Genomic DNA, 27,319 nt, shown 5'->3' with positions numbered 1-27,319 from the left:
TTCGTGTTCTTCAGTCACTCAAGCTATCAATGCAGACAGACCTATTGACAGTGTCAATGGTAATACCCTTTTAGCAGAAACTTTTAAACAAGCATTATAATACTATTCAAACTTCACGGGCATAGTGTCCTTTCCAACATTAAACCTGTGATCCTTTCCAGTTAGGAGTTGCACAAAGATACAAAGTGGGTTTGAGGAAATCCTTAGGTACTCCCCATAACAAAGTTGCACATAAAGACATATGTACATATCCAGAAATGTACACATTGAATTCACCATATTCAAATTTTGCATCCCCTGTTCATAGTAGCACCATGTTTTTGATATTCCTATAATATCTGCATTCGATGACTTAACCAATAGTTTAATTTCAGGAAGGGAGACTGTAACAGTCCTAGGTGATGCATGGTCACTGCCACTTGGGAGTATAGTATGAGTAAGGAGAATGTCTCTTCTATCATCCCCAGACATTGCATCCCCATCTCAATAGCATTAAACATAATTTATACCCCCTGAGATATCTTTCCTGTTCAATTCCTTCCTTCCATGTTGTACCTTATGTATTATTTTATTTATTTATTTATTTTATTATTTTATTTTTTTCAGGAATAGCCTACTATCCTATTCTAGCATACCTCTCTACCATATCCCACTTCTATCTACCCCTTCATCCTTTCCTTTACTGGCCTCTCCTACTCAATCATAAGGTTGTGTTAGGAGGCTCATACATTGTTTTAATTTTTTTCACAATAGATGATTTTTGTTGGTTTTTCCTAAGAGGCCAGCAAAAATCACAAAAGTCATATGACAACAGTGGAGCATGTCACTAAACACACAAACCAAAATAGCATACACAACTGGCTTTGCAGAGATGAGCAACACAGATATAGACAGTTGTGGTGGAATTTTTAGGTACTGCTGTAACAAAGTTACACACAAATGTGCATTTTTGTCTTTTCTGTATACATACTGACTGAACTCAAATTCTGTATTCCTTATATCATCACACTGGACACATCAGGAGCAAGCTCAATCCTGATGGGATTTTTTCTCTTACTCAGATTAGGCACTAATGTGAATAATCTGAGCATTAGGGGCATAAATTCAAATTGAGGACGAACAGTTGCAGAAGAGATGTGCAGAAGTTTGCATTTAGCCAGTGGGTGATGTTGAAACAAACTTCCATCTCTAGTTGTGAAAGTTGATAGCTTAAATAAATTCAAGGAAGAACTAGACAAACTATTTGGAGGGAATGGATAGTTGAAATGTGAAGTTTTTTTTTTTTTTTTTTTTGCTGATGCTGTATAAGCTTGCTTTCTTGCATCTTTTGCCACTACTAATGCTAATGCCCACATTTAATTACTTAACCAATACTTAAATTAAGAAAGGGTAGTATGACATTCTAAGATACTGCATAGTCTGTATCAGCTGGGAAACTGTGGTAAAGCCACCTTAATGGAAGCTACAAATGCATATATACCATTAAGAAAATGTAGCAAAATGAGGATGCTGAGGTAGATAAATAAGGAGCTGTTTAGTGTAATAGAGTAAAGCAAAAAAAAAAAAAAAAAGATAGCACGGGATAGTTACAGAATAATGGTGATGAAAAGCACTGAATCATATAATAGTTATAAGTTGGTCTGTAATAGTACCACTAAATGATTAGGCTAGTTATGAGAAAACTGAAAATCATTGGCTAAAAGATCAAATCAGATTGGTCCCCTTATGTCATGGGTTGTTTATAACCCAGCTGATGTAACTGATGAATTGAATGGGTACTCTGCATCATTTTTTTTCACAATAAGCAAAATTCATGTTTACATATGAAAGGTTCCTTCTTGGTGAAGAGAAGCTATGCTAGCAAATCAGTAATATGGAAATTACAAGGGCTATTCACTAAACAAACTTTTGAACCAGAAGGCAAAGGTAAGCCCTGAATAAAATGGCATATACCTAGTTATCTTAAAGTAAGTACTGAAGGAATGTATTAAAACTCTGACAATTAATTATGATAGCTTCGTTTAACTTTGGGAGGGGGTTTCCTTAGAGTGGAGAAGTTCCAGTATATTGTCAATTTATAACAGTGGTTAAAGAACAAAGTGGGTAACTACAGATTAATCAGTCAGATTTTGGTGGTGGAGAAAATCATGAAGGCAAAAATTGTTATACAAACAATTTTTCCCTCCATGACTTCGGCCTACACATTTTCAATCTAGATAAAAATGGTACTCTTGAGGGAAAAACCTTCAGTCACTGAATAAAGTATGCATGAGGTTGGAGAATAGGTTTGCAAGTGGAGAAAATTCAATGCTGAAATAATGAATACAATCAAATTTTTAAAGACAAATGTGAAGGAAAAAACTTTGATAAAATGTCAGTCCATCCTGTAATGAACCAGTTTGGTGGTGATATGGTTGGTTGGTTGGTTGTTAATGTGCACATACATCCCTAATTGTTCCAGTGCATCTTTTCAGTGAAGTAGTGAAAGATACTCAGTTATGTGAAGAATTTTACTATCCTAGAGGCAGTCCTAGTCCAGGGATTTTCAGTATCTTAACAGTCACAGCTGTTCAAAATTGTGAACTCTCCATCAGCAGTGAAATTAAATAAACTTTTGTCTCTGAGATCAAAAACAAGCTTTGAACATTACAAATCTGGTGAAAGATCAATATTGGTCAACGGTGCCAAGGATGTAAAATTAATAGAAGGTAGTAAAGCACCTTGTGATTTTGATTTGGTAACAAATGGATGATCAGGACCAAAGCCAACCATAATGAATTAATGGAACATATTTTCAGCTGTAATTTTATGGACACAGGTGTGCCTTCAATGCCACATGCCTTCAATATCTCAAGAGAAATTCTTTAGGGAATTATAAGTCTTCTTTCAAAGAATAATGCAGAAGGTTTGGAATGAAACTGGATAGTTGAAGTTTCATTGACAATGAAGTCTACTCCTTTAGAGAAATTTCAAAGGATTTTTATTCATTGGAGTTGTCATTTCAAAAGGTTCAGTGTAGTTTCATGTTATCACTTCTTCCTTTATAGAGACACAGACAAAGCCATTGTTACAACCATGAGGTAATTTGTATCTAATTTAGCAGACATGGTCACTTGCATCAACAGTGCAAGGCAAGAGAAAAAGGATTGTCATGTTTCATTTGTGCTTCAGGAAACCAGCAAGCTTCGCACTTCATTGAACATATCCTTGTTATTTGAAAGATATTAATCCATTAAAAACAAGAAGTGAAAGTGAAGAGGAATGAAATCAACTCGAACAGGCATGTCAAACTCATTTTGCATCATGGGCCATATAAGCTATTTTGCTTTAGGCTGAGGGCCACATGCCTTCAATACTCAAAAAATAAACAAAATACAATTTTTAGAATTACTGTATTTAGTATATAGATAACTTGGTTTGTATCCTACGTTAGTTTTTAAATTAAAAATACTTTACAATATTTAATAAAAAATAAACAATAAAACCACAATATATTATTATATAATTTTTTAGAGGACACTTGGCATCGTTTCCATAAAGCATATCATCAAAATTTGGTTGAATGTCTTGAGCTGATGTAATCTTTAAGATTGATGATAGATGGTGATCGGTTTATCTTGACCTTTCTGGAGTTTTGTTATTTTTCATCAAAGAAAACAGTTGCTCACATAAGTATGTGCTCCCAAACATAGCCAGTATATTCATAGCAAAAGATAACAATTTTGGAAATCGATCTGCGGGTAAATAAGTGTAAAAAGTCTGGAATTCCAACTTCCGTATATTTTTGCTTTAGCAAAGAGTCCATTTGTAAGCTCTCATCAACAATTTCAATATCAATAGACATAGGCGAAGTAAAAAGACGAAACTGTAATTCACAGTTTTTGAAATCAGAAAATCTTCTATCGAACTCCATTTCTAACAACTTAATTTGGTGTGTATATTCTGAAAATTTTAAGTCAGGTGATTTTTAACAACAGAGATTGGCAACTTTTAAAATGAGATAAGAGTTCTTGTTCTATTTGTTTGTGCCAAAGTTATAATTTTTCTTTGAAAACATTAATAATATCAAATAACATTGTAACAATGTGATGTTTTCCCTGAAGTTTAAGATTAAGTTGGTTAAGATGACTTGTAATGTCAACTGAGAAGGCTAGATCCTTTATCCATTGTACATCTTTTAATTCAGTACATTCATTATTCTTTGTTTCCAAGAACATTACGATTTCATCCATCAGCTCGAAGAATCGTTTTAAGACTTTATGACTCGAAATCCATCGAACTTCTGTATAATAGAGTAAATCAGTGTGTTCACTTTCTATGTCTTCCAGAAATGAAACAAATTGTCAATGATTAAGTCTACTTGCTCGAATAAAATTTATAATTTTGGAGACTTTTTTTTTTTAGCACATGTCCGATATTTTAAATGTCGGACCTTGGAACATAATACTTGCTGGTGGATAATGCAATTAAAATGTTCGAAATGATTATTACCGTGCTGCTTGCATGTTTCTTTTAATTTTGCAACGACACCCTTAGTAATACCAGTCATGGCAGGTGTGCCATAAGTTGCAAGACAAACCAACTTGTTCAATGGTAATTTATATTTATTCAGAATTTCCATGAGTACACCTAAAGCTCCAGTGGTTTTATCATGCATAGGAATAATTTCTAAAAGTTCTTCACTTACTTTCAAGTTCACATCACACCCACAAATAAAAATGGCCCGTTGAGCCATTTTTCTCCAATGTCTGTACTTTCGTAAATTGCAATAGAATAAGCTTCAAATATGGATATCATTGAATTGAGCTGATTTCTTAAATTCTCAGCTATTTCATCGATCCTATTAGCTACTCTGTTTCTACTTAAGTTTACAGTTTTGAAGCTTTTTACTTTCTCTGGACACAACACTTCCTCTACTTTAATTAAAGCCGACCGGGCTAACCAGGTGGGTAAAGTGCCTGCCTGGCAACACAAAGGTCGCGGGTTCGAATCCCGCCTCGGGCTTGGATCAAAGTACTGCAAAAACCTTGGGAGGTGCACTATGGCCACAGAAGCCGATGCGCCAACAACTACAAAAAAAAAAAAACTAATTAAACATTCACTAATAAAATCTCCTTCTGTAAAAGGTTTTGATTTGCTTGCAATTAAATGTGATAACAAGTAACTAGCTTTTACAGCTGCTGTATTTTCCTCAGAAGGTTTGGTAAACAAGTTTTGCTGTTTTTTAAGAATTAATTTCAATTCTAACAACTTACTTTCACGATGTTTCTCAACGTATTTATCATAGATTTCTTTATTATTATTATTACGTAGTATTAGTAGTGGCATGTGATGCAAGAAAGCAAGCGTATGCTGCATAAGCGTATGAGCTTATGCAGCATCAGCCAAAAAAAAAAAAAAAAAAAGTTACAAAACAATCCTCTCTAAATATTTTTCCAGTTCCTCCTTAAATTTATTTAACCTATCAACTTCCACAATGACAGATGGAAGTTTGTTCCAGCAATTAACCACCCGCTGGCTAAAGGGAAATTTCCGCACATCTATTCTACATCGGTCCTTCCTCAATTTCAGTTTATGCCCCACTTAATCAGAATTCAGCGTGCTCAACCCATTGAAGGCCTTATACACATCAATCAGATCACCTCGCAGGTGCCTAGTCTCCAGCTGCTGCAATTTTCAGAACTTAAGCCTCTCCTGGTAAGAGTATCCCTTCATTCCCCTCACCAATCTTGTTGCCCTTCTCTGTACACGCTCAAGCAAATCTACATCCTTCCTAAAATGAGACCTCCAGACCTGCACACAGTACTCAAGGCGTGGCCTGACCATTGCCTTATACAGAGGGACAATCACCTCCTTTTCCCTGCTAACAAAATTCCTGTATATCATTGACAACACCCCATGACCTGCCCTGGCAGCCTGTCTGCATTACTCAGGAAACTTCATATCTGTCTGCACAATTACTCCCAGGTCTTTTTCATTTTCTACCTCCTTAAGTAGGCGCCTCCATAGCCAGGTGGGCAGAAGCAGTAGTGCATAGCACACGCTTCTTGATTAGACCGGGGTTCGAGCCCATACCCACCAAATACGGAGGATGCGGCAGGTCAGGGAATGACCACCGCATATTCCCAGCCTGGATAAAGGGTGAGGGTTGGCGTCAGGAAGGGCATCCGGCCATAAAAATTGCATGCCAAAACAATAAAAACGCTGACCCCATATAATAATGGGAAAGGGCGAGGACAAAAAAAAAAAAAAAAAAAAAACCTCCTTAAGTGTAGTACCACACAGTTGGTACGTTTCTCTGGGGTTACTTCTACCCATATGCAGTACTTTGCATTTTTCAATGTTAAACTTCAGTTGCCACTTCTCAGCCCATCTGCCCAAATTTTCTAGATCCTGTTGCAGTAACACACTGCCATTACTGTCATTAACAACCCTGCCAACCTTTGTATCATCTGCGAATTTTGATACTAAGCCTGATATACCTTCATCAGTATCATTTATAAATATACAAAACAACAGTGTACCCAACGCCGAACCCTGTGGGACTCCACTAATAACATTAGTCCACGAAGAGCAGCACCCATTGATTACCACCCTCTGTTTTCTCCCACTCAACCGTCCCTTTATACATTTTAGCAACTTATCCTTAATACCATTCTGCTCCAATTTGTAAAGTAGTCTTCCATGCGCAACAGTGTCAAAAGCTTTCCTGAAATCCAAGTATATGATATCAAAATTATTTTTTGCATCCAGTTCCTTTGTAACCACATCATAATGACCAATCAAATTTGTCAGACAAGACTTTCCCTTAACAAACCCATGCTGTGTCTGAATTATTATTCAATGCATCTTTAACCAATGACTCCATTATTTTACCCGGAACAGAAGTTAAACTAACTGGTCTCTAATTACTCGTGTCACCCTTTGATCCCTCTTTGTGAATTGGAGACACATTTGCACATCTCCAGTCCGTGGGGACCTCCCCTGAGTCCAAGGATGCTCTCATAATTAGACTGTGTGTATCATAATATGTATCATTATGTGTATCCTAATGTCTCCTAATATTGTATTCTTTGCAGACTGAAATAGATTTACTACATATTAAGCATACTATTTTGCTCTTTTTTTTGGATGCAGTAATAGTCTAGCTCCCATTTCTCTTGGAAGTTACGGCGTTCTTCTTCGATTGTTCTTTTCTTACTCATACTGGTATTAGGGGTTGACATAATGTTTAATATTATGCATCTTTTAAATTTAATACAAATAAAACACAAAATTAACTGGAGACAGTTAAAAATATAATTCACGAATATACAATTGAGCAAACACTTTGTGGACTATAATACTAGAAGCTCCAGGCGGTGACTTAAAAATGAAACATTATGTCCTATCTCTTCTCTTTTTCGAACGCTGCATTGAAAATTGCTTAAATGTAAAATTCGAAATAAATTATGTGAAAAAAAAATAAACTTGATTAGTATTATTTTTTTTTTTTTCATTTCTTTTAATTAAAAAAAAATTTTTAAACAAATCTCAGAAGACCTCCAACAAAGATTTGTTGGAGGGCCGCGTGTTTGACATGCCTGAACTAGAAAGCTAATAAAAATGAATGAAGGGAGAAATAACTAAGGACATTAAGAGTTTTTTTTGTTTTGTTTTGTTTTGTTTTTTTTTGAAAACCTTGTCACCGTGGAATTCAGGGTGGAATTCTTTTATCAGTACTAAACATCTGGAATGATGACAGTGGACAGCTCATCTTCACAGGGTAAGGACAGCAAACAGTGAGTTGCATATGGTGCTTCTCACTGGGCTAACAGACAGACCACTCAACATAAATAGTATAACTCGATGCTACACTATGTGCATATAGACACACCACTGTACTGATCAGCTTTGCTGGGTACAATGAAGCTGATCACAACAGAATTAGTATTACTATTAGTAGAGGTTTCCTGGAGCTTTCATCCTGTGGATGTGTCTGAGCTTACTGTTCTACCAAATGGTAGAACAGTAACGCCTTCAAAACATCTGTGATAACAAGCAGATACTTGTTTAGTGTTAGTTATTTAGTATTGATAAGTCTATTTATTGCATCTTCTGTGCATAGGTCTTAAAACCATATTGACAGTCAGATGGTAAATTTGCTGTAAAGCATCAGGTGGATGCCCCAAAATGGATTAGCCTTTACAAGAATTTGCCCAACACTGGGAGTAGGGCAATGGGCCTTTAAGACCTTTGGCTTGTTAGAGAGTTATCTGGACTTTTGGGTTTGGGTTGCAGAATGGAAATTTTTCTGGTAACCAAGAAAATGCCTGCTGCCAAACACTAGTTATAGAGGTACAGCAGAATATCTGGGTAGAATTCCCAGAATTTTTAAATAATTTCTGGTTATAGTAAGTCAGGTCCTTGCTTTTTTTAACACTGTTTTGTTTACTTACTGGTTTAATTCCTCCATTGTAAAATGTGATTCAGTTGGGTCATTGGAATAGGCAGCAGGGTAAATCATTTGTACTGGTTCTTGTTTGGCAGGCTACCCTATATCGAAATTACAAAGTTCTTAGAACATGGACTCAAAGGCATCCCATTGCATAGTTTTAAAGGAGAATCTGCTGGGTTCTTTTGCTATTGGGGCTGGAATATCTGAACTGTCTACAAGAGTGAAAGTTGGTCACTCTTGTAGACTTGGTCACTGGTTGCCCATTCATCCTGGACCAACCAGCTCCGGAATTTTCTTGCTAGTGCCAAGAAAATACCAACATGGGAATTTCTGAAGGTTAATAGATGATTTGGAAGCCGGAAAAAAAAAAAAAAAAAAAAAAAATTCACATATCCATTCTGTCTAAAAGTTTGTTCAGTTCCTACTTGAATTTATTTTAAAAAATAATAAACAACTTAATTTGAATTGTTTATTTTTACAAACCACTTTCATCATACTTTAACCAAAATGAACTTGCAAAATGTAAAAAAATTACCATATCAAAGTGGAAAAAGTCGGAAATAAAGTGAAAAGTGTTGATACAATTTATATCTCTTTACAAGCGACACCATATTCACGTGTACATGCAAAGCTTGCATGGACTGCCGAAAGTTATTCATGCTTTATTAAAACCACGTTTATCTATGGATTTAAGCTATGAAATTCCACAACAACAAATGGAAGTCTGTTCCAGCAATCAACTACCAGCTGACTAAAGGCAAACTTCTGCACTTCTATTCCACAACGAACTTTCTTTCCTCAATTTTAATCTATGCCCCTTCAGGTTCTTAATCTGTGCAAGCTGAAGAATCCCATCAGCATTGAGCCTGCTCAAACCATCAGCCACAATACACCTCAATCAGATCACCTCGCAGGTGCTAGTCTCCAAATGTAACAATTTGCAGAAATTAAGCCTTTCTTTGTAAGAACACCCATTTGTTCCTCTCACCAGTCTTGTTACCCTTCTCTGTACTCGTTCTAGCAACTCTACATCTTTTCTAAAATGAAGCCTCCAGACCTGTATGGAGTACTCAAGGTGTGGCCTGACCATTGCCTTATACAAGGGGATAATCACCTCCTTATCCCTGCTAGAAAAATTCCTATATATCATTGACAAGGCTCCATTTACCTGCTCTGGCAGCTTGTCAGCATTTCTCAGAAAACTTCATATCTGACTGCACAAATACCCCCAGGTATTTTTCATTCTTCCACTTCCCTGAGTGTAGTACTACAGTTGGTACATTTCTCTTGGGTTACTGCTAACCATATGCAGTACTTTGCATTTGTCAAGGTTATACTTCAGTTGCCACTTCTCAGCCCCATCTGCCTAACTTTTCTAGATTCTGTTGCAGTAGTGTCTTTAGTGTCATTGACAACCCTGCCAACCTTTGTATCATCTGCAAACTTGGACATTAAGCGTGATATACCTCTATCAATATCATTGATAAATATATAAAACAACATTAGTCCTTGAAGAGCAGCGTCCATTGATTACCACTTTCTCTCACTCACCCACCCTTTTATCCATTGTAGCAACTTACCCTTAATACCATACTGCTCCAATTTGTACAGTAGTCTTCCATGCACAACAGTTTAAAAGCTTTCCTGAAATCCAAGTATATGATATCAAAATTATTTTCTGCATCCAGTTCCTTTGTAACCACATCATAGTATCCAATTTGTCAGACATGACTTTCCCTTAACAAACCCATGCTGTCTTAATTATTACTGCAGTCTTGTCTAGATGATCCTGCAGTGCATCTTTAACCAGTGACTCCATTATATTCCCCGCAACAGAAATTAAACTAACTGGAATTACTCGTATTACCCTTAGATCTCCCTTTGTGAATTGGGGATACATTTGCACATCTGCAGTTCGTGGGGACTTCCCCTGAGTCCAAGGATGCTCTCATAATTATGGCTAAGGGTTTGCTTACTTCCCTTGCTGCCTCCTTCAATATAACTGGATAGATTCCATCCACCCTTGGTGGTTTGTTTATGTTTAATTTCAACAATTTCTCCTCCACCTTGCTCTCCATTATTACAAAATCATTTAGCTCCCTGTTGGAGTTTAGTATACTTCTGTTCTCCCCTTCCTTACAGAATTCGTTAAGTGCAAATGTAGATGCAAAATACTCATTCAGTTTGTCAGCTATCTGAGCAGGATCATCGATAGTCGAATCATCTTTTGAGATTACACACATGAGGGGGCATAAATTCAAATTGAGGAAGGATGGTTGCAGGATATATTATGCAGTAGTTTGGCTACGGCCAGCTGTTGGTTGATTGTTGGAACAGAATTCCATCTGTTGTTGTGGAATTGGATGGGTTGAATAAATTCAAGGGAGAACTAGACAAATGCTTGGAGGATAAGGATTGGTGAACTGTGTTTTTTTTTTTTTTTTTTTTTTTTTTTTGTCTGATTGCAATATAAGCTTGATTTCTTGCATTATTTGCCCTTGCTACTACTACTATTTTTATCCTAAAGTACCTCTGTTCTGCAGATTGTTGCACCTGGATACTAGGCACATGTGAGGAGATCTTATCAGGGTATTTTAGACTTCAAGTGGATTGAATAAACTGAATTCTGATGGTATCTTTACTCTTTCTTGAACACATGAGGGGACATAAATTTAAATCGAAAAAGACTGGTTGCAGGAAAGGAAGAATTTGACAAATTATTAGAGGTAATGGACAGATGAAATTTTTTTTTTATGATGACATTGTATAAAAAAATAAATAAATTTTCTGTTTATACTCCGAAATAAGCTTGTTTCCTTGCATCATTTAGTGACTATGAATTGTAATACTAATAAGAATATTGAACAAATATTTAGACATCATATAAGTTAAAAGTGATTCAGTTCTCTTTTAATATCAAATGCAAGGTTTCACAGTGCGCCTCCATAGCCAGGTGGGAAGGAGCAGCAGTGCGTAGCACATGCTTCTTGATTAGACCGGGGTTCGAGCCCGTCACCACCAAATACGGAGTATGCGGAAAGGTCAAGGAATGACCACCGCATATCCCGGAGCAATATGGCCTTAGTTGCTAATGCTCCTAAAAACCAAATAACAAACAAAAAAAAAACAACAAACAAACAAGCAAGGTTTCACAACTTGGGAAATAAGATCTCTCTAATAACTTATTCTACCCCACTTTATGGGGTTGAATAAGTTGCAGTCACAAAAAATATCCAAGTATATCATATACTTACATTTTAGGAAAGCTTTTGATACTGTTGCACATGGAAAACTACTGTACAGATTGGAATGGAATGGCATAAAGGGCAAGTTGCCACAATGTGTAAAAGGATGGTTGAGTGGGAGAAGACAGAGTGGTAATCAATGGACACTGCTCTTCGTGGACTATTGTTATTAGTGCAGTCCCCCATGTTTCAGTGTTGGGCTCACTGTTGTTTTGTGTATTTATCAGTGATATTGATGAAGGTATATCAGGATTAATGTCTTAGTTTTCAGACGATACGGAGGTTGGCAGTTTTGTTAACGACAGTAATGATGGTACCCTACTGCAACAGGATCTGGAAAAGTTGAGAAGATGGATTGAGAGGTGGCAACTGAAGTTTAACATTGACAAATATAAAGTACTACATATGGGTAGCAGTAACCCCAGAGTAATGTACCAATTGGATGGCACTACACTCAGGATAGTGTAGAATGAAAAGGACCTGGGGTAATTGTGCAGTCAGATATGAAAATTTCTGAGGTGCAGACAGGCTGCAAGAATAGCTCATGGTGTCTCGTTACTGATATACAGGAATTTTGCTAGCAGGGATAAGGAGGTGTTGTCCCCTTGTATAAAGCAATAGTCAGGCCACATCTCCAGATACTCCTGCATACTCCTGTATGCAGGAGTATTTGAAGATGTGGCCTAATTTTAAGAAGGATATAGAACTGCTGGAATAAGTACAGAGAAGGGCAATGAGATTGGTGATTGGAACAAAGTGTTGCTGTTACCAAGAAAAGTTTAAGTTCTGCAAATTGCAGCTTATAGAGACTAGGTACCTGTAAGGTGATCTAATTTAGGTGTATAAGGCTTTGAATGGTTTGACGAAGCTCGATGCTGATGCCTCAAATTACTCATCTGAGGGGATATAAATTCAAATTGAGGAAAAGCAATTGTAGAATAGATGTGTGGAAATGTACCTTTAGCCAGTGGGTGGTTGATAGTTGGAAAAAAACTTCAGTCTATTGTAGTGAAGGTCAACAAGTTAAATTAGTTCAAGGCAGAACTAGACAAACATTTAGACTGAATGGATAGGTGAAATGTTAAGGGTGTTTTTTTTTTTTTTTTCTGGCTGATGCTATATAAATTTGCTTTCTTACATATGCTTCTATTAATGCTAATATAGGTGTAAAAATTCTTTATTGTCCCATATTTGTGCACAAAATAATTAAATCAATCCCCATTATATAGAAAATTTTATTTTGCTTACTTCTCATCATCAAACATTGGAAGTTTTTTTTTTTTTTTAATAACAAGACTGCTCTTACTAAAGATATTATTTGTCTTTACTATCATATCTATTATAGTTAGTGTTAGTTGTTTGATGCACCAGGGGTTTTCCCCGTCTCCACTATTATATTGTGTGAGAATAAAATTTAAGTATATCAATTTAAACTGTTTCTTGCCTTTTATCTTAAAATAAGCTAAATGGTTTATAAATTAAACCCTGTGTCCAGTCTTGTGGTTTTTTTTGATGCATCTTCTGGAGTTTTAAACTCCTAATTGCAGTAGTATTACCGTTTTGTACATACCAAAATAGTTAGTAGTAATTATATTACTTTCATATTCTTTGTGTAATTTAACAGAAAGGGAGGTGACAAAAAAAATTAAGTAATTATTGCAGCTTTTGAATAAAGCAAGGCAATCTCCATCTCCTTTTTTGTAAAATTATCAAATTTCCCCAACTATTATAATTAGCTGGTAATCAGTCTGTCATGGTCTCATTGTCCATGCACAGCTAGGAAAAGGGAAATATCATCCATAATCATGTCAAGCTTAATTAAATCAGATCTAGATTTGTGTGCATTTTGTAGGTGGATAGGGCAGATGTTAATTTTTGCTCAAGAAAATAAGGTGTGCTCAAAATTTATTGCAACAGTACTTGAAACTACAGATACATAATGATCTACTTCACAGAGAAAATCTCTGCTATCAAAAAAGAAAATGACCGCTTGACAGAGAAAATCTTTGCTATCAAAAAAGAAAATGACCACTTGACAGAGAAAATCTTTGCTATCAAACAAAAATTCAATCATCAAATAGTGGAGGGGAGGGAGGGAGAGAGAGAGAGAGAGAGAGAGAAGAGAGAGAGAGAGAGAGAGAGAGAGAGAGAGAGAGAGAGAGAGAGAGAGAGATTTATCATTTATATCAGTGATGATTTGTTGGAGTTTTTATGTGAAGACATTACAAACATGCATTTCTGTGAAATAAGGAGCTAAACCCACGGACATTTACCTTGTAGACAGCGTAGAGAAGGTTGTGACACCTCTTATTCAAATAAATATCCACAGAGCACAGAGATATGTATCTCTGTTCTGTGAATATCTATTTGGTGGACTTTTCAACAGGATCCAGCTATTCCACATGAGGCTAAGAGATCACAAGCAAATCATTTATTTATTTTTTTTATCTCTGTTATAAAATAGAAATAATCATAAAAAAATCTCTGTTCTGTGAATATCTATTTGGTGGATTTTTCAACAGGGTCCAGCTATCTCCACATGAGGCTAAGAGATCACAAGCAAATCATTTATTTATATTTTTTTATCTCTGTTATAAAATAGAAATAATCATAAAAAAAAAAAAATCCTGTGAGGAAGACAAGTAGGTTTGGCAATTTGAGGGTTTAGTGTCAAACAACGTTAACTACAAAATCATTTTGTAGTTTATGTTTTTGTAATTAACCAAAAAAAAAAAGAAAAAAAAAGTCATTTGACATTTTCTTGGTTTACTGGAAATGTATTTACAGCCTAAGCTAATTTGTAAAGTACTATTTGTTATTTATTTGTTATTTGGTTTTTAGGAGCATTAGCAACTAAGGCCATATTGCTCCGGGAATATGCGGTGGTCATTCCCAGACCTTTCCACATCCTCCGTATTTGGTGGTGACGGGCTTGAACCCCGGTCTAATCAAGAAGCATGTGCTACGCACTGCTGCTCCTTCCCACCTGGCTACGGAGGCGCCTGTAAAGTACTAGAGAGATACAGTTCTATGACATGATATGCATTGTTATTTGTATAAAGTAAAACTGAAGTTTGCAAAAATAAAATGCAATTTTGTAGTTAATGTTGTTTGACACTAAACCCTCGAATTTGCATATTAATATTGTTAATATTGATATAAGGAAGTTAATCTCAAAGTTATTTATTCATATTAAAGATTTTCAAATTAAGTTTAGACTTTATTTCCAAATCAACTTTCTCCACTATAATTCCTTTTCCATGGTATTAATGTTTATAATTTCAAAACTGGCTTTCTTTTTGCAGTCTTATAAAAGTTTTGACATGAATTCAACTTAAAACAGATTTTCATGATATATACTCAGCACTATTTTTCCTTAATTTTTTTTTTATGTAGATATTCATAAGAATAATCTTAAGTTTATTTCACCAAATAAAATTTTGCTGTACTTAGGGGATTATTTTCTTGTTTCACTCTTTTTTAGCAAAGTTTTAGATCCAGATTTAAGTCCATTAGGATTTGACACAGAACAGATGTACAGGTTTTTAAGTGTTAGATTTGATGGAACTACAGCTTCAGTGCAAGAACAGTCATTATACTGGCTACAGGTTAGATTTGTAAATTAAATTGAAATATTTACTACCATTTTTTTTTTTTTTTTATTAAAGTCATAGAAATAAAGTATTTATAATAAAACAGTAACTAGCAAAAGTACTAGCAATGTAATTTTTTATTCAACTTGAAATTTTATTTTATTTATTTTTTTATTTGAAATTTAACTTTTTCAAATTAAATGGAGTCTTTCTAGCAAGAAATTGATTTACTATATTGGCAAAGTTTCCCAGGACTATTTGTATAGGAAACCCTCATACTCCACAATGACCAACTGTCATTCCTTTTCAATTAGTTATAATGATGGAATAAATGGGTTGAATGTGTACACTAATGATTTAACACATCATCATGGCTGGATACTGACAGCATGAAAATGTGAAAAGTGATAACATAACCACTTCAGCATATTGAATTTGTATTAGTATTAGTTGTGGCAATAATGCAAGTAAGTAAGCTTATTCATCAGCAAAAAAAAAAAAAAAAAAAAGTCCAACTCACTTACCACTCCTAACAGTTTGTCTAATTTTTCTAACAGGTTGTAAAATTCTTCACATGTCATTTGCATATTATATATAATAAATAATATTCCTTTAACAGCTTCAATTTTTAATTGGTTTCTTTCCTTTGTCCACTGACTATTTATCAATGAAAATACACGTTCAACATTTGTATTGTGGCCAAATACACAAAAGATGAATTGTACAATTTTTAGTAACTCTGAAGTTAATTCAGGAGTTTTACATTGTTTATAAAACATCACCCATTTCTCATTTTCTTGTTGTGTTTCCAAGAATAACTTTAAATTATGCCCTTGATCAAACAGTTTTACGTCATCGACTGTGACTCCCTTCTCACAAAGATATTCTAAGCAGGAATGAACATTGTCCCAAGAAGGAATTTCTGCCAAATCGATCCATTCCAAGATTTGAAACTCATCTAATAGTTTTAACCATGATTCAATATATTTTAAAGTACGGCCATACAAATTCTCGATTTGAACTCTAAACTGTGTGATTTCATTTTCCTTACCCTTTTCTGTTGCAATTTTTAGTATTGAGCACATTTTAACGGAAGAAATTTATTGGTTTTCCTCTCCTTGAGCAAATGAAAAACAGTCTTAAGCATTTTCTGCACTTCAATTATTGAAATACAGTCCCTTTCAATATGTTTTATATTTTCTTGAAAGACTGACATGAATGAATGAGGGAATGAAAGGTATGCCTTATTCATATCATCTTCAAAAAATGTTCGCAATATTGCTGGTGAATCTTCCAGTGACAGAAAATAGTATTTAAACCCTTCATAAAGTTCTAAAATGCGGTCTCTGGCTGGAAAGAGAGATAACCATCGCATTTTGGTATAGTATAAAGATTGCTTATACTCTGTCTCTACAAAATTGCAAAAGTCCTTTAGTGATTCAACTCTTACAGTATAAATAGAGAAATGATTGTAGATTACCCTAACCAGCATTTCTATATTGACTGGTAGCCCATCAAAACTATAATGCACAGTATTATTTAAAACGTGTGCTGGACAACCAATTCCAATTAATTTATCATTAAGTTTTTCTTTTAGTTTAAAATACACATTATTTCTTCCAGCTCTTTTTACACCACCGAAGTTAGTATTACAGTTATCACCAGAAAAAGAGATACATTTAGTTATAATGTTCTTTTTGGTTAAAACATCACATATCATATTTGCAATTGTGTGTGATTGCTCATGGGGTTGATTAATTATATCTAATAATTTACATTTAGTTTCACCATTTTGATAGTCAAAGTACTGAATTAAAATTGGGAATATTTTCAGTGAACCATGATTGCTAGCATCTGTTGAAATACTTATATATGGTATGTTCTTTAAATCATTCATTACAAGATCAATTGTATGTGGTCCAAAAATATTATTTATGATTGCCTCAAGCCTTAGTCCTGCCACATTTTTTGACAAATATATGAATCAGGAAACATTCTTTTCATTAGCGGAATCCAACAATCCAGCGAGCAGTATGATTGGTGATGAATTACCGTATGATATGCTGCCATGCCTTCAGAAGCTCTGATGAGTTATCATCCTTGTTAGGTACAATAAATTTTTCCAAAACATTTGATGAAGCCAATGCACATCTGGTGTTATGCTTATGTTTTTCAGTGTTCAGATGTTCTTTCAAATCAAGTTTTCCTTTATTTGCAACAGAAATAACACTATTGCAAATGATACAGATTACATCATGTTTAGTTTTACCTTTCTTGAATGAAGGATGTTCTTGAAGCATTTCATTAGTTACTATGCACTTCCTTTTTCCCATGTTTTTGCAGCAATGCTGCATACCATACATTGCTTTCTTCTGAAAAACAGTAGGAACTATTTGCCAGGGACAAAAACATAAAACAATACTTTGATATTATCGATTTTTTTGCTGCGATAGTGCGTACTGTGGCACTTTTCTGTTATAGCCACCATAACTTCTGTGCTATCTATTGGCGACCGCATAAGCTATAATGCTCTCCATTGACGTAGATATGACAGCACGTGTGGTCTCTGATATTTAATGAAACCCAACGATAGCTCAGCAGTCACGGTGGATATAACAGAAAAGTACCCCTACTGTATGTACCATAATTTGTTTGGGTATCACTCACATTCTTATAAGTGATGCTTAAATGAATACAGAGGATGTAAAAATTTAAAGTGAATGTAAATCTCGAGTTGTAAATAGAAAAACTAGGACAAACGAGGACAAATTTTAAAAACCCGCAAGGACGTCTGAGGACATGTCCTCGGAAACCCGGACGTATGGTCACCCTACTACAATGGATAAAAGGATGGTTGAGTGGGAGAAGACAGAGGGTGGTAATTAATGGGTGCTGCTCTTCGTGGAATAATGTTATTAGTGGAGTCCCACAGGGTTCGGTTTTGGGTCCACTGTTGTTTTGTATATTTATCAATGATATTGATGGAGGTATATCAGGCTTAGTGTCGAAGTTTGCAGATGATACAAAGGTTGGCAGGGTTGTTAATGACAGCAATGGCAGTGTGCTACTGCAACAGGATCTAGATAATTTGGGCAGATGGGTTAAGAAGTGGCAACTGAAGTTTAACCTTGACAAATGCAAAGTACTACTGGGGGTAGAAGTAACCCCAGAGAAACATACCAACTGTGTGGTACTACACTTAAGGTGGTAGAAAATGAAAAAGACCTGAGAGTGCTTGTGCAGTCAGATATGAAGTTTTCTGAGCAATGCAGACAGGCTGCCAGGTCATGGGGTTTTGTCAATGATATATAGGAATTTTGCTATATATCATTGTGACCATTGCCTTATACAGAGGGTGATTGTCCCTCTGTATAAGGCAATGGTCAGGCCGCGCCTTGAGTACTGCGTACAGGTCTGTAGGCCTCATTTTAGGAAGGATGTAGATTTGCTTGAGCATGTACAGAGAAGGGCAACAAGATTGGTGAGGGGAATGAAGGGATCCTCTTACCAAGAGAGGCTTAAGTTCTGCAAATTGCAGTGGCTGGAGACTAGGCACCTGCGCGGTGATCTGATTGAGGTGTATATGGCCTTGAATGGGTTGAGCACACTGAATTCTGATGGGATCCTTCCACTTGTTCAGATTATGAACCTAAGGGGGCATAAATTCAAATTAAGAAAAGACAGATGTAGAATAGATGTGTGGAAATTTGCCGTTAGCCAGCATGTGGTTAATTGCTGGAACAAACTTCCATCTGTCATTGTGGAAGTTGATAGGTTAAATGAATTTAAGGAGGAACTGGTGTGATTTATTTTTTTATTATTTTTTTTTTTTGGCTGATGCTGCATAAGCTCATACACTTGCTTTCTGGCATCACGTGCCACTACTACTACTACTTTCGTGTGGAACAATATCAAAAGCTTTACTGAAATCTGAGTATATGATACCAAAATAAATTATTTTTTGCGTCATCCATTTTTTTGTTACTGCATTGTAATAGCTAATCACATTGGTCAAAAGAGACCCCCCTGTTAACTACTACACAGTCATTTCTATATAACTTCATTCCTTCATACCTGCAAATTATTTAACCACTGACTTCATTATTTTTCTTAGAACAGAAGACAAGCTAGCAGATACTCACTTTGCCATTTGATTCTCCATTTATGAATAGGGGAGACATTTGTGCATTTCCAATCTATGGAGACCTCATGTGAATTTCAGGATATTCTACTAATTATGGTCTAAAATTTTGCTTACCTCCTTTGCTTCTTTTAATATAATTGAATAGGTCCCATAATCCCCAGATTCTTAGTTGATCTGCACCAATTTCTCTTCCACTTTCTACTTCTCATTTATCACAAGAATCATTTAACACCCAATTATAACTCAGCGTGCATCTGGTATTTCCATTCCTGAAAACTTCTTTATAGATGGAGGCAGATTTATTTACGTTGTCAGCAATCTGAACAGGATCATCGAGAGTTATGCCATTCATGTTAAATGATGTTTATTCCTTTCCATTTGCTGTTAATATAAGAAAGGAATTCTTTGCATTCTTACCAAAGGACTTCTCATAATCTCCCTTAGCTTGCCTAACACTAACACCCTGAGTGACTTGATTACAGATTAGTTTTTACTTACTGTATATATCTGTGTCCCCTGCTAATATTTATAATCATCTGGTGCATTTTTATTCTCTGCCATTAATGTCATCATTTCATATGATTTCCATTTAGTTCTGAACCTTGAACAGTATCTGTTAGTTGCTATAAAAATATTATTAACATCTGTGGTAATTTCCCAGATTGCTTCCCATATAGAATTTGCAGTTGGTGTCACTGTAAGGATTTTTAAAACTCTCTAAGACCATTGTAATCACCTTTACAAAAACAAAATCCCTTCTCGTTACCCTTGACATTAAATATATCTTTAAGTAGAGCTCATGAATATACAGGCAACCCCCCATATAACACAGTACTTCTACAATACGGTTTGGTTCTAACACAATTGATAAATTGCAGCAGTCCTCAATGTTGAATCAGTTTGGTGTGATGTAAGCACTGGGAAAACAAAAATTAAGAGAGTAGGAATGTGTTATAGGCCTAATGACACTGATGAGTAAAACGAACAGCTGTACAGAGAAATAGAGTGGGCCAATAAATCAGATTGTCTAATAATGGGGGATTTTAACTTCCCAGATATTGACTGAAACTTGTGGATTGGTCACTCACACACCAGCAACACATTAGAGAGGCAACCAGAGAGATTAGTACTCTTGATCTGGTTATCAGCAGCGATTATTTGTGCATTAATAACTTGCAGATAAAGGAACCATTGGGTGGCAGTGATCACAGTGTACTGATGTGGGATTTACTTAAAGATATTACTACCATCAGTGCGTGTTTGCTTCCGTAAAGGTGACTACAGTGGTCTCAGACAGTTTTTAAATTCTATACAGTGGAATCAGCCGATGACGTTAAAAACAGCTAATTCTAAATGCTAATTCCTTCAAGGAATTAATCTTGGATACTACTAGGCTTTTCATACCAACTAAGAAATATTATTCAAGGTTTAGGCCTAAATGGATGTCAGATGAACTAATGAGACTCGTGGCAGAGAAGAAAAATGCATGGGATGCATATAAAATATCAGGTGACACAGAAGCCTATGATAGATATAAGCTAGTCTGTAATCAAGTCACAAAGGAAGTTAGGCAAATTATGAGAAATCTTTGGCAAAGTATGCTAAGGGAAACTGCAAGAACTTTAGTTATATAAACTCTAGAAGGAAGGGGATGAATGAGATTGGTCTACTTGATATTGATGGTTCGATTGTTGATGATCCTACTCAGATAGCTGATAATCTGAATGAGTGTTTTGCATCTACATTCACACGTGAGGTGTTATTAATGGAGGAAATTGCCAGAAGTTTATCAAACTGTAACAGGATGCTTAATGATTTTGTAATAACTAAGAGCAAAGTGGAAGAGAAATTGGTGAAGCTAAACATAAGGCACATGGGGGTGGATGGTATCTATCCAGTTATATTAGAGACAGCAAAGGAAGTAAGTAAACCCTTAGCCATAATTATGAGAGCATCCTTGGACTCAGGGGAAGTCCCCACAGACTGGAGATGTGCAAATGTATCCCCAGTTCACAAAGGGGGGGGGGGATCTCAAGGTGACACGAGTAATTACAGACCAGTTAATTTAATTTTGGTTTCGGAGAAAATAATGCAGTCATTGGTCAAAGATGCATTGCAGGGTCATTTAGACAGGACTGCAGTAATAATTCGGACACAGCATGGGTTTGTTAAGGGAAAGTCTTGTCTGACAAATTTGATTGAATACTATGATGTGGTTACAAAGGAACTGGATGCAAAAAATAATCTTGATATCAAATGGATAAAAGGTTGGTTGAATGGGAGAAGGCAGAGAGTGGTAATCAATGAACTCTGTTCTTCGTGGACTAATGTTATTAGTGGAGTCCCCAGGGTTCGGCGTTGGGCCCACTGTTGATTTTTATATTTATAAATGATATTGATGAAGTTATATCAGGCTTAATGTCCAAGTTTGTAGATGATACTTAGGTTGGCAAGGTTGTTAATGACAGTGTGCTACTGCAATAGGATCTAGAAAATTTGGGCAGATGGGCTGAAAATTGGCAACTAAAGTTTAACACTGACAAATGCAAAGTACTGTACATGGGTAGAAGTAACCGCATAAAAACATACAAACTGTGTGGTACTACACGGTGGTAGAAAATGATAAAGACCTGGGAGTAATTGTGCATCTGAGCAATGCAGACAGGGTGACAGAGCAGGTTATGGGATATTTCAATGATGTACAGGGATTTTGCTATAAGGAAAAGGAGATGATTATCCCTTTATATAAGACAAGGGTCAGGCCCTGCCTTGAATACTGCGTACAGGTCTGGAGGCCTCATTTTAGGGAGGATGTAGAGTTGCTGGAGTGTGTACAGAGAAGGGCAACAAGATTGGTGAGGGGAACTAAGGGGTCCTCTTACCAAGGAAGGCTTAAGTTCTAGAAATTGCAGTGGCTGGAGACCAGACACCTGTGAGATGATGTGATTGAGGTGTATAAGGCCTTGAATGGGTTGGGCATGCTGAATTCTGATGGGAATCTTCCGCTTGCTCAGATTACAAACCTGAGGGGGCAAAAATTCAAATTGAGGAAAGACAGATGTAGAATAGATGTGCAGAAATTTTCCTTTATCCAGCGGGTGATTAATTGCTGAAACAAACTTTCATCTGTTATTGTGGAAGTTGATAGCTTAAATAAATTTAAAGAGCAAATGGACAAACTCTTAGTGGAATTGGATGTGTGTAATTTTTTTTTTTTTTGGCTGATGCTACATAAGCTCAAATGTTTGCTTTCTTGTATCGCATGCCTCCATTACTATTACTATTTTCTTTGATATGGAAAAGCATATGACATGGCTTGGAGATTTGGAATTTTAAAATATATATATCTAATCTTGATCTTTGGGGTTCATCTTTCCCTTTTTATTAAAAACCTTTTATTAAACCGCTCCTTCCAAGTTCGTGTTGGATCCGTTCTCTCTCGCTCGTTTTGGCAATAAGAGTCCCACAAAGATCAGTTTTGAGTGTTGTGTTTTTTGCTATCAAAGTTAATTTTATTGCTGAACAACTTCCTCTAACCGTAAACAGTGCTTTCTTCATCAATGACTTTACCTTCTTTTCACAGTCATATAATATGAGGATCATTGAAAGGCAATTGTGACACACCATTGACCACATCACATCTTATGCAGTGGCTAATGGTTTCAGGTTCTGTCCACAGAAGATTGTCTGCATACACTTTTGTCGCAAACCGAACCTTCACCCTGAACCAGAAATCAAGCTCGGACAAAACATTATTCCAGTATCACCCGAGACAAAATTGTTTGGACTCTTATTTGATAATAAGTTGACATTTCTACCACATATCCATCAACTGCAGACAAAGTGCACAAGAGGATTGAACCTCCTACAAGCCATTTCATCCAGTGATTGGGGAGTGGACCGCTGCACCTGTATTGTGCAGCTTACTCCTCCTGTATTGTGCACTTGTCCATTCAAAGTTAGATTATGCGTCGCAAGTGTACGTATCAGCAAGAAACAGCCTACTATAATGACTAGACCCAGTTCTTCATCAAACCATCCACATTGCTACTGGGGCTTTTAGAACATCTCCTGTCCAGAGTTTGTGTCAAAGCAGGTGAACCACCTCTGTCCCTGCAACGAAAGCAATTGTCTCTAAAATATACTTTTAAATTGAAATCTCTGCCAAACAATTCTGTGTGGACATGCGTTTTTGAGCCACTATGGGAAACTCATAGTGGCTCAAAATGAAGCAGTGGAGCCAGCCACTGCTGCATTTGAAGTTGTTAATTCCATGTTGTTGAGCTAGATATGCCTTTTCTTGCAAAATTGGACCTATTATTGGCAAATTAGATACATGCATTTGATGATAACACTCGAAAAGTTTTATTTCAAGCTCCTCATGTTTTACGCCATGAATTCGTTTCCTGTTTTTTTATCGCAGGAGAGTGTCTTGCAATTTTTTTTTAGTTTTTTCAGTATTCCTTTGCAATGTCCTTTTTACTTCAATCCATCCAATCAACCTCTTGTAAAATTTTGAGTTTAATTTCCAGGCTTAATTCTGTCCATTTAAATTTTACCACCATAACACTGCTAGATGACATTTAATATAAACAAACTTCATATTAATTTAAAGACACAAGTTCCAAAAAAGACATTAGCTCAGATAAAATGGGAAAAAAATTGACTACTGTATACTTTAGCAGAACTCTTTGAACTGGCGTAACAATTGCAACTGAACTTAATCCCATGGAGAGTGAGAGAGTGTATGTAAACAACTTAGAAAATCTGTTTTTATTCTTTTATTAATTTAAAAGTTCATCCTTCATATAGATATTTTTCAGAGTATTCCTGCATTGTGCTACCATAGACTGGGTTTGTTTACACAAAAGCACAAAAGTAATTTCTAACAAGTCAGTTAAATCTGTTAACAGGAGAGACTGCTTCTACAGGGATGGGATGCACTTACATAGAAAGGGTGCAAGAATATTTGCTGATGCTATCGAGGCAGTGTTAGGTGGGGCGGAAAACTGCTAGCTTGGGAGGGGGGATACAAGGACTAATAGATTAACAGTAACCACTGGCAGAGGTAAAAGTGATTCTTGCACTGCTTCTATTGGAATGAGCAGCAGCCAGGAAAACAAGATGCAGGGTATTTCAGAGACTGCTGGGAGTCATTGTGGTACAAGTAAACACATGGGTTGTGTTAGGGTAGCTAAGAATAGGAACAGGTGCATGTATACTTGCATGTACACCAATGCTAGGAGTTTGGTAAATAAATTTGATGAATTTGAGGTATTGCTCAGAACATCAAAGGCAGATATTGTTGGGATATCAGAGACATGAAGTCACACAAATATAAGGAATGCAGAACTGGAATTTGGGGAGTACAATGTGTACAGGAAGGATAGACAAAATAGGAAGGGAGGAAAGGTTATACTATTAGTTAAGAAACACATAAAATCAAAGGAAGCGAAGCCAGTCGACATCGCTGGACAGTGCAGTGTCGAGTCAGTTTGGTGTGACATAAGCATTGAGAGTAGGAGTGTGTTATAGGCCTAATGACTCTGATGAGTGTAATAAGGAACATTTCCCATATATTGATTGGAATTTGTGGGTTGGTCACTCACACACTAGCAAGGCTTTTGTGGATTAATGGGATGATTGTTTTCTGCATCAGCCGGATCGGGAGACAACTAGAGGGAGTAATACTCTTGATCTGATTATCAGTAGTGATTCTTCATGCATTAAGAATCTGCAGATAAAGGAACCACCAGGTGGCAGTGATCACAGTGTGCTGAAGTGGGATTTACTCAAAGAGGTAATTACCATCAGGAGTAAAAAAGGGAAGGGTTTTTGCTTTCGTAAAGGTGACATGATGGTCTGAGACAGTATTTAAATTTTATACAGTGAGACCAACCGATAATGTTAACAACAGCAAACTCAAAATGGGAAGCATTAAAAGAATTCATCTTGGAAGCTACTAGGCTTTACAGGGGCTCACATCTGGTGAGTATGGGCTTGGCACACCCAGGGTCCTGGGCTGGATATAATCATTCTTCTCTTTCTTGGTGGTTCTCTTCTTCTTCTGACTCTTTTCTCTCTCTCTCTCTCTCTCTCTCTCTCTCTCTCTCTCTCTCTCTCAGGGTAATTCAGATTTTTTTTGGCTGGTGCAGCAAAAGTCTCAGGCTTCCTTGCACCATATGGCTAATAATAATAATAATAATACCAACTAAGAAATATTGTTCAAGGTTTAGGCCTAAATGGATGTCAGATGAACTAATGAGACATATGGCAGAGAAGAAGAATGCATGGGATACATATAAATTAATGGATAACATGGAAGCCTATGATAGATATAAGCTGGTCTGTAACCAAGTCACAAAGGAGATTAGGCAGGCAAAGGCAGATTATGAGAAATCTTTGGCAAAGGATACAAAGAAAAACAGCAAAGAGTTCTTTACCTATGTAAACTCTAGAAGGAAAGGGGTGAATCAGATTGGTCCACTGGATATTGATTGTTCGACTGTTGATCATCCTGCTCAGGTGGCTAACAAACTAAATGAGTATTTTTCATCTACATTCACGCATGAGGAGTTATTCAGTGAGGGGAAAGCCGGTGGCACCTTCATAGCCAGGTGGGCAGGAGCAGCAGTTCTTAGCACATGCTTCTTGATTAGACCGGGATTCGAGCCCGTGACAACCAAATACGGAGGATGCGGAAAGATCAGGGAATGACCACCGCATATCCCCGGAGCAATATGGCCTTAGTTGCTAATGCTCCTAAAAACCAAATAACAATGAGGGGAATACCAGAGGTGAGTTAAACTCTGGCAGTGAGCTGGATGATTTTGTAATAACTGAGAGGAAAGTGGAGGAGAAATTGTTGAAGAAAAACATAAAAAAGGCACCCGAGGTGGACGGGATCTATCGAGTTATATTAAAGGAGGCAGCAAAGGAAGTAAGCAAACCCTTAACCATAATTATCACAGCTTCTTTGGACCCAGGTGAGGTACCCATGAACTGGAGATGTGTGCATGTGACCCCAATTTACAAATTAGAATCAAAGGGCAACACGAGTAATTATAGACCTGTTAGTTTAACTTCTGTTCCAGGAAAATTAATGGAGGCACTGGTTAAAGAAGCACTGCAGGATCATCTAGACAAGACTTCAATTATAGCTCGGACACAGCATGGTTTTGTTAAGGGAAAGTCTTGCCAGACCAATTTGATTGGATACTATGATGTGGTCACAAAGGAACTGGTTGCAGGGAATAACTTTGATATCATATATTTGGATCTTAGAAAGGCTTTTGATACTGTTGCACATGGAAGACTGCTGAACAAATTGGAGCAGTGTGGCATTGGAGGCAAATTGTTGCTATGGATAAAGGGATGGTTGAGTGGGAGAAGACAGAGTGCTAATCAATGGACACTGCTCATCGTGGACTAATGTTATTAGTGGAGTCCCTCAAGGTTCAGTGTTGGGTCCATTGTTGTTTTCTGTATTTAAAATTAATAATATTGATGATGGTATATCAGGCTTAATGTCCAAATTTGCAGACGATACGAAGGTTGGCAGGGTTGTTAAGTCGCTACTGATGCTATGCTGCTGCAACAGGATCTGGAAAGGTTGAGCAGATCGGCTTCGAGGTGGCAAATGAAGTTTAACATTGACAAATGTAAAGTACTACATATGGGAAGCAGTAACCCCAGAGTAACGTATCAACTCTGTGGTACTACACTGACAGTGGTAGAGAACGAAAAGGACCTGGGGATAATTGTGCAGACAGATATGAAGTTTTCTGAGCATTGCAGACAGTCTGTAAGAGTAGCTCATGGTGTCTTGTCAATGATATATAGGAATTTTTCTATCAGGTATAAGGAGGTGATTATCCCCTTGTATAAGGCAATGGTCAGG

At 36.5% G+C, this 27,319-nt stretch overlaps 1 protein-coding gene across 1 annotated transcript in view; it reads left to right on the top strand.

The window, feature by feature from the left end:
- The window catches only part of unc79 (UNC-79 domain-containing protein), a 1,082,710-nt gene that overhangs the window by 351,848 nt on the left and 703,543 nt on the right, over nucleotides 1-27,319 (top strand). Inside the window, exon 19 of the mRNA XM_090389680.1 lies at nucleotides 15,167-15,290. Within this exon, the coding sequence (XP_090245806.1) occupies nucleotides 15,167-15,290 (124 nt within the window). The remainder of the gene's footprint in view (nucleotides 1-15,166; nucleotides 15,291-27,319) is intronic.

This window comes from Mastigoproctus giganteus, chromosome 2 (genome assembly GCF_048544385.1).
Source record: "Mastigoproctus giganteus isolate SK-2022 chromosome 2, ASM4854438v1, whole genome shotgun sequence".
Taxonomy (NCBI): Eukaryota; Metazoa; Arthropoda; class Arachnida; order Uropygi; family Thelyphonidae; genus Mastigoproctus; species Mastigoproctus giganteus.
Note: the sequence above shows the minus strand (reverse complement) of the source record. Positions and strands in the feature narration are given on the sequence as shown.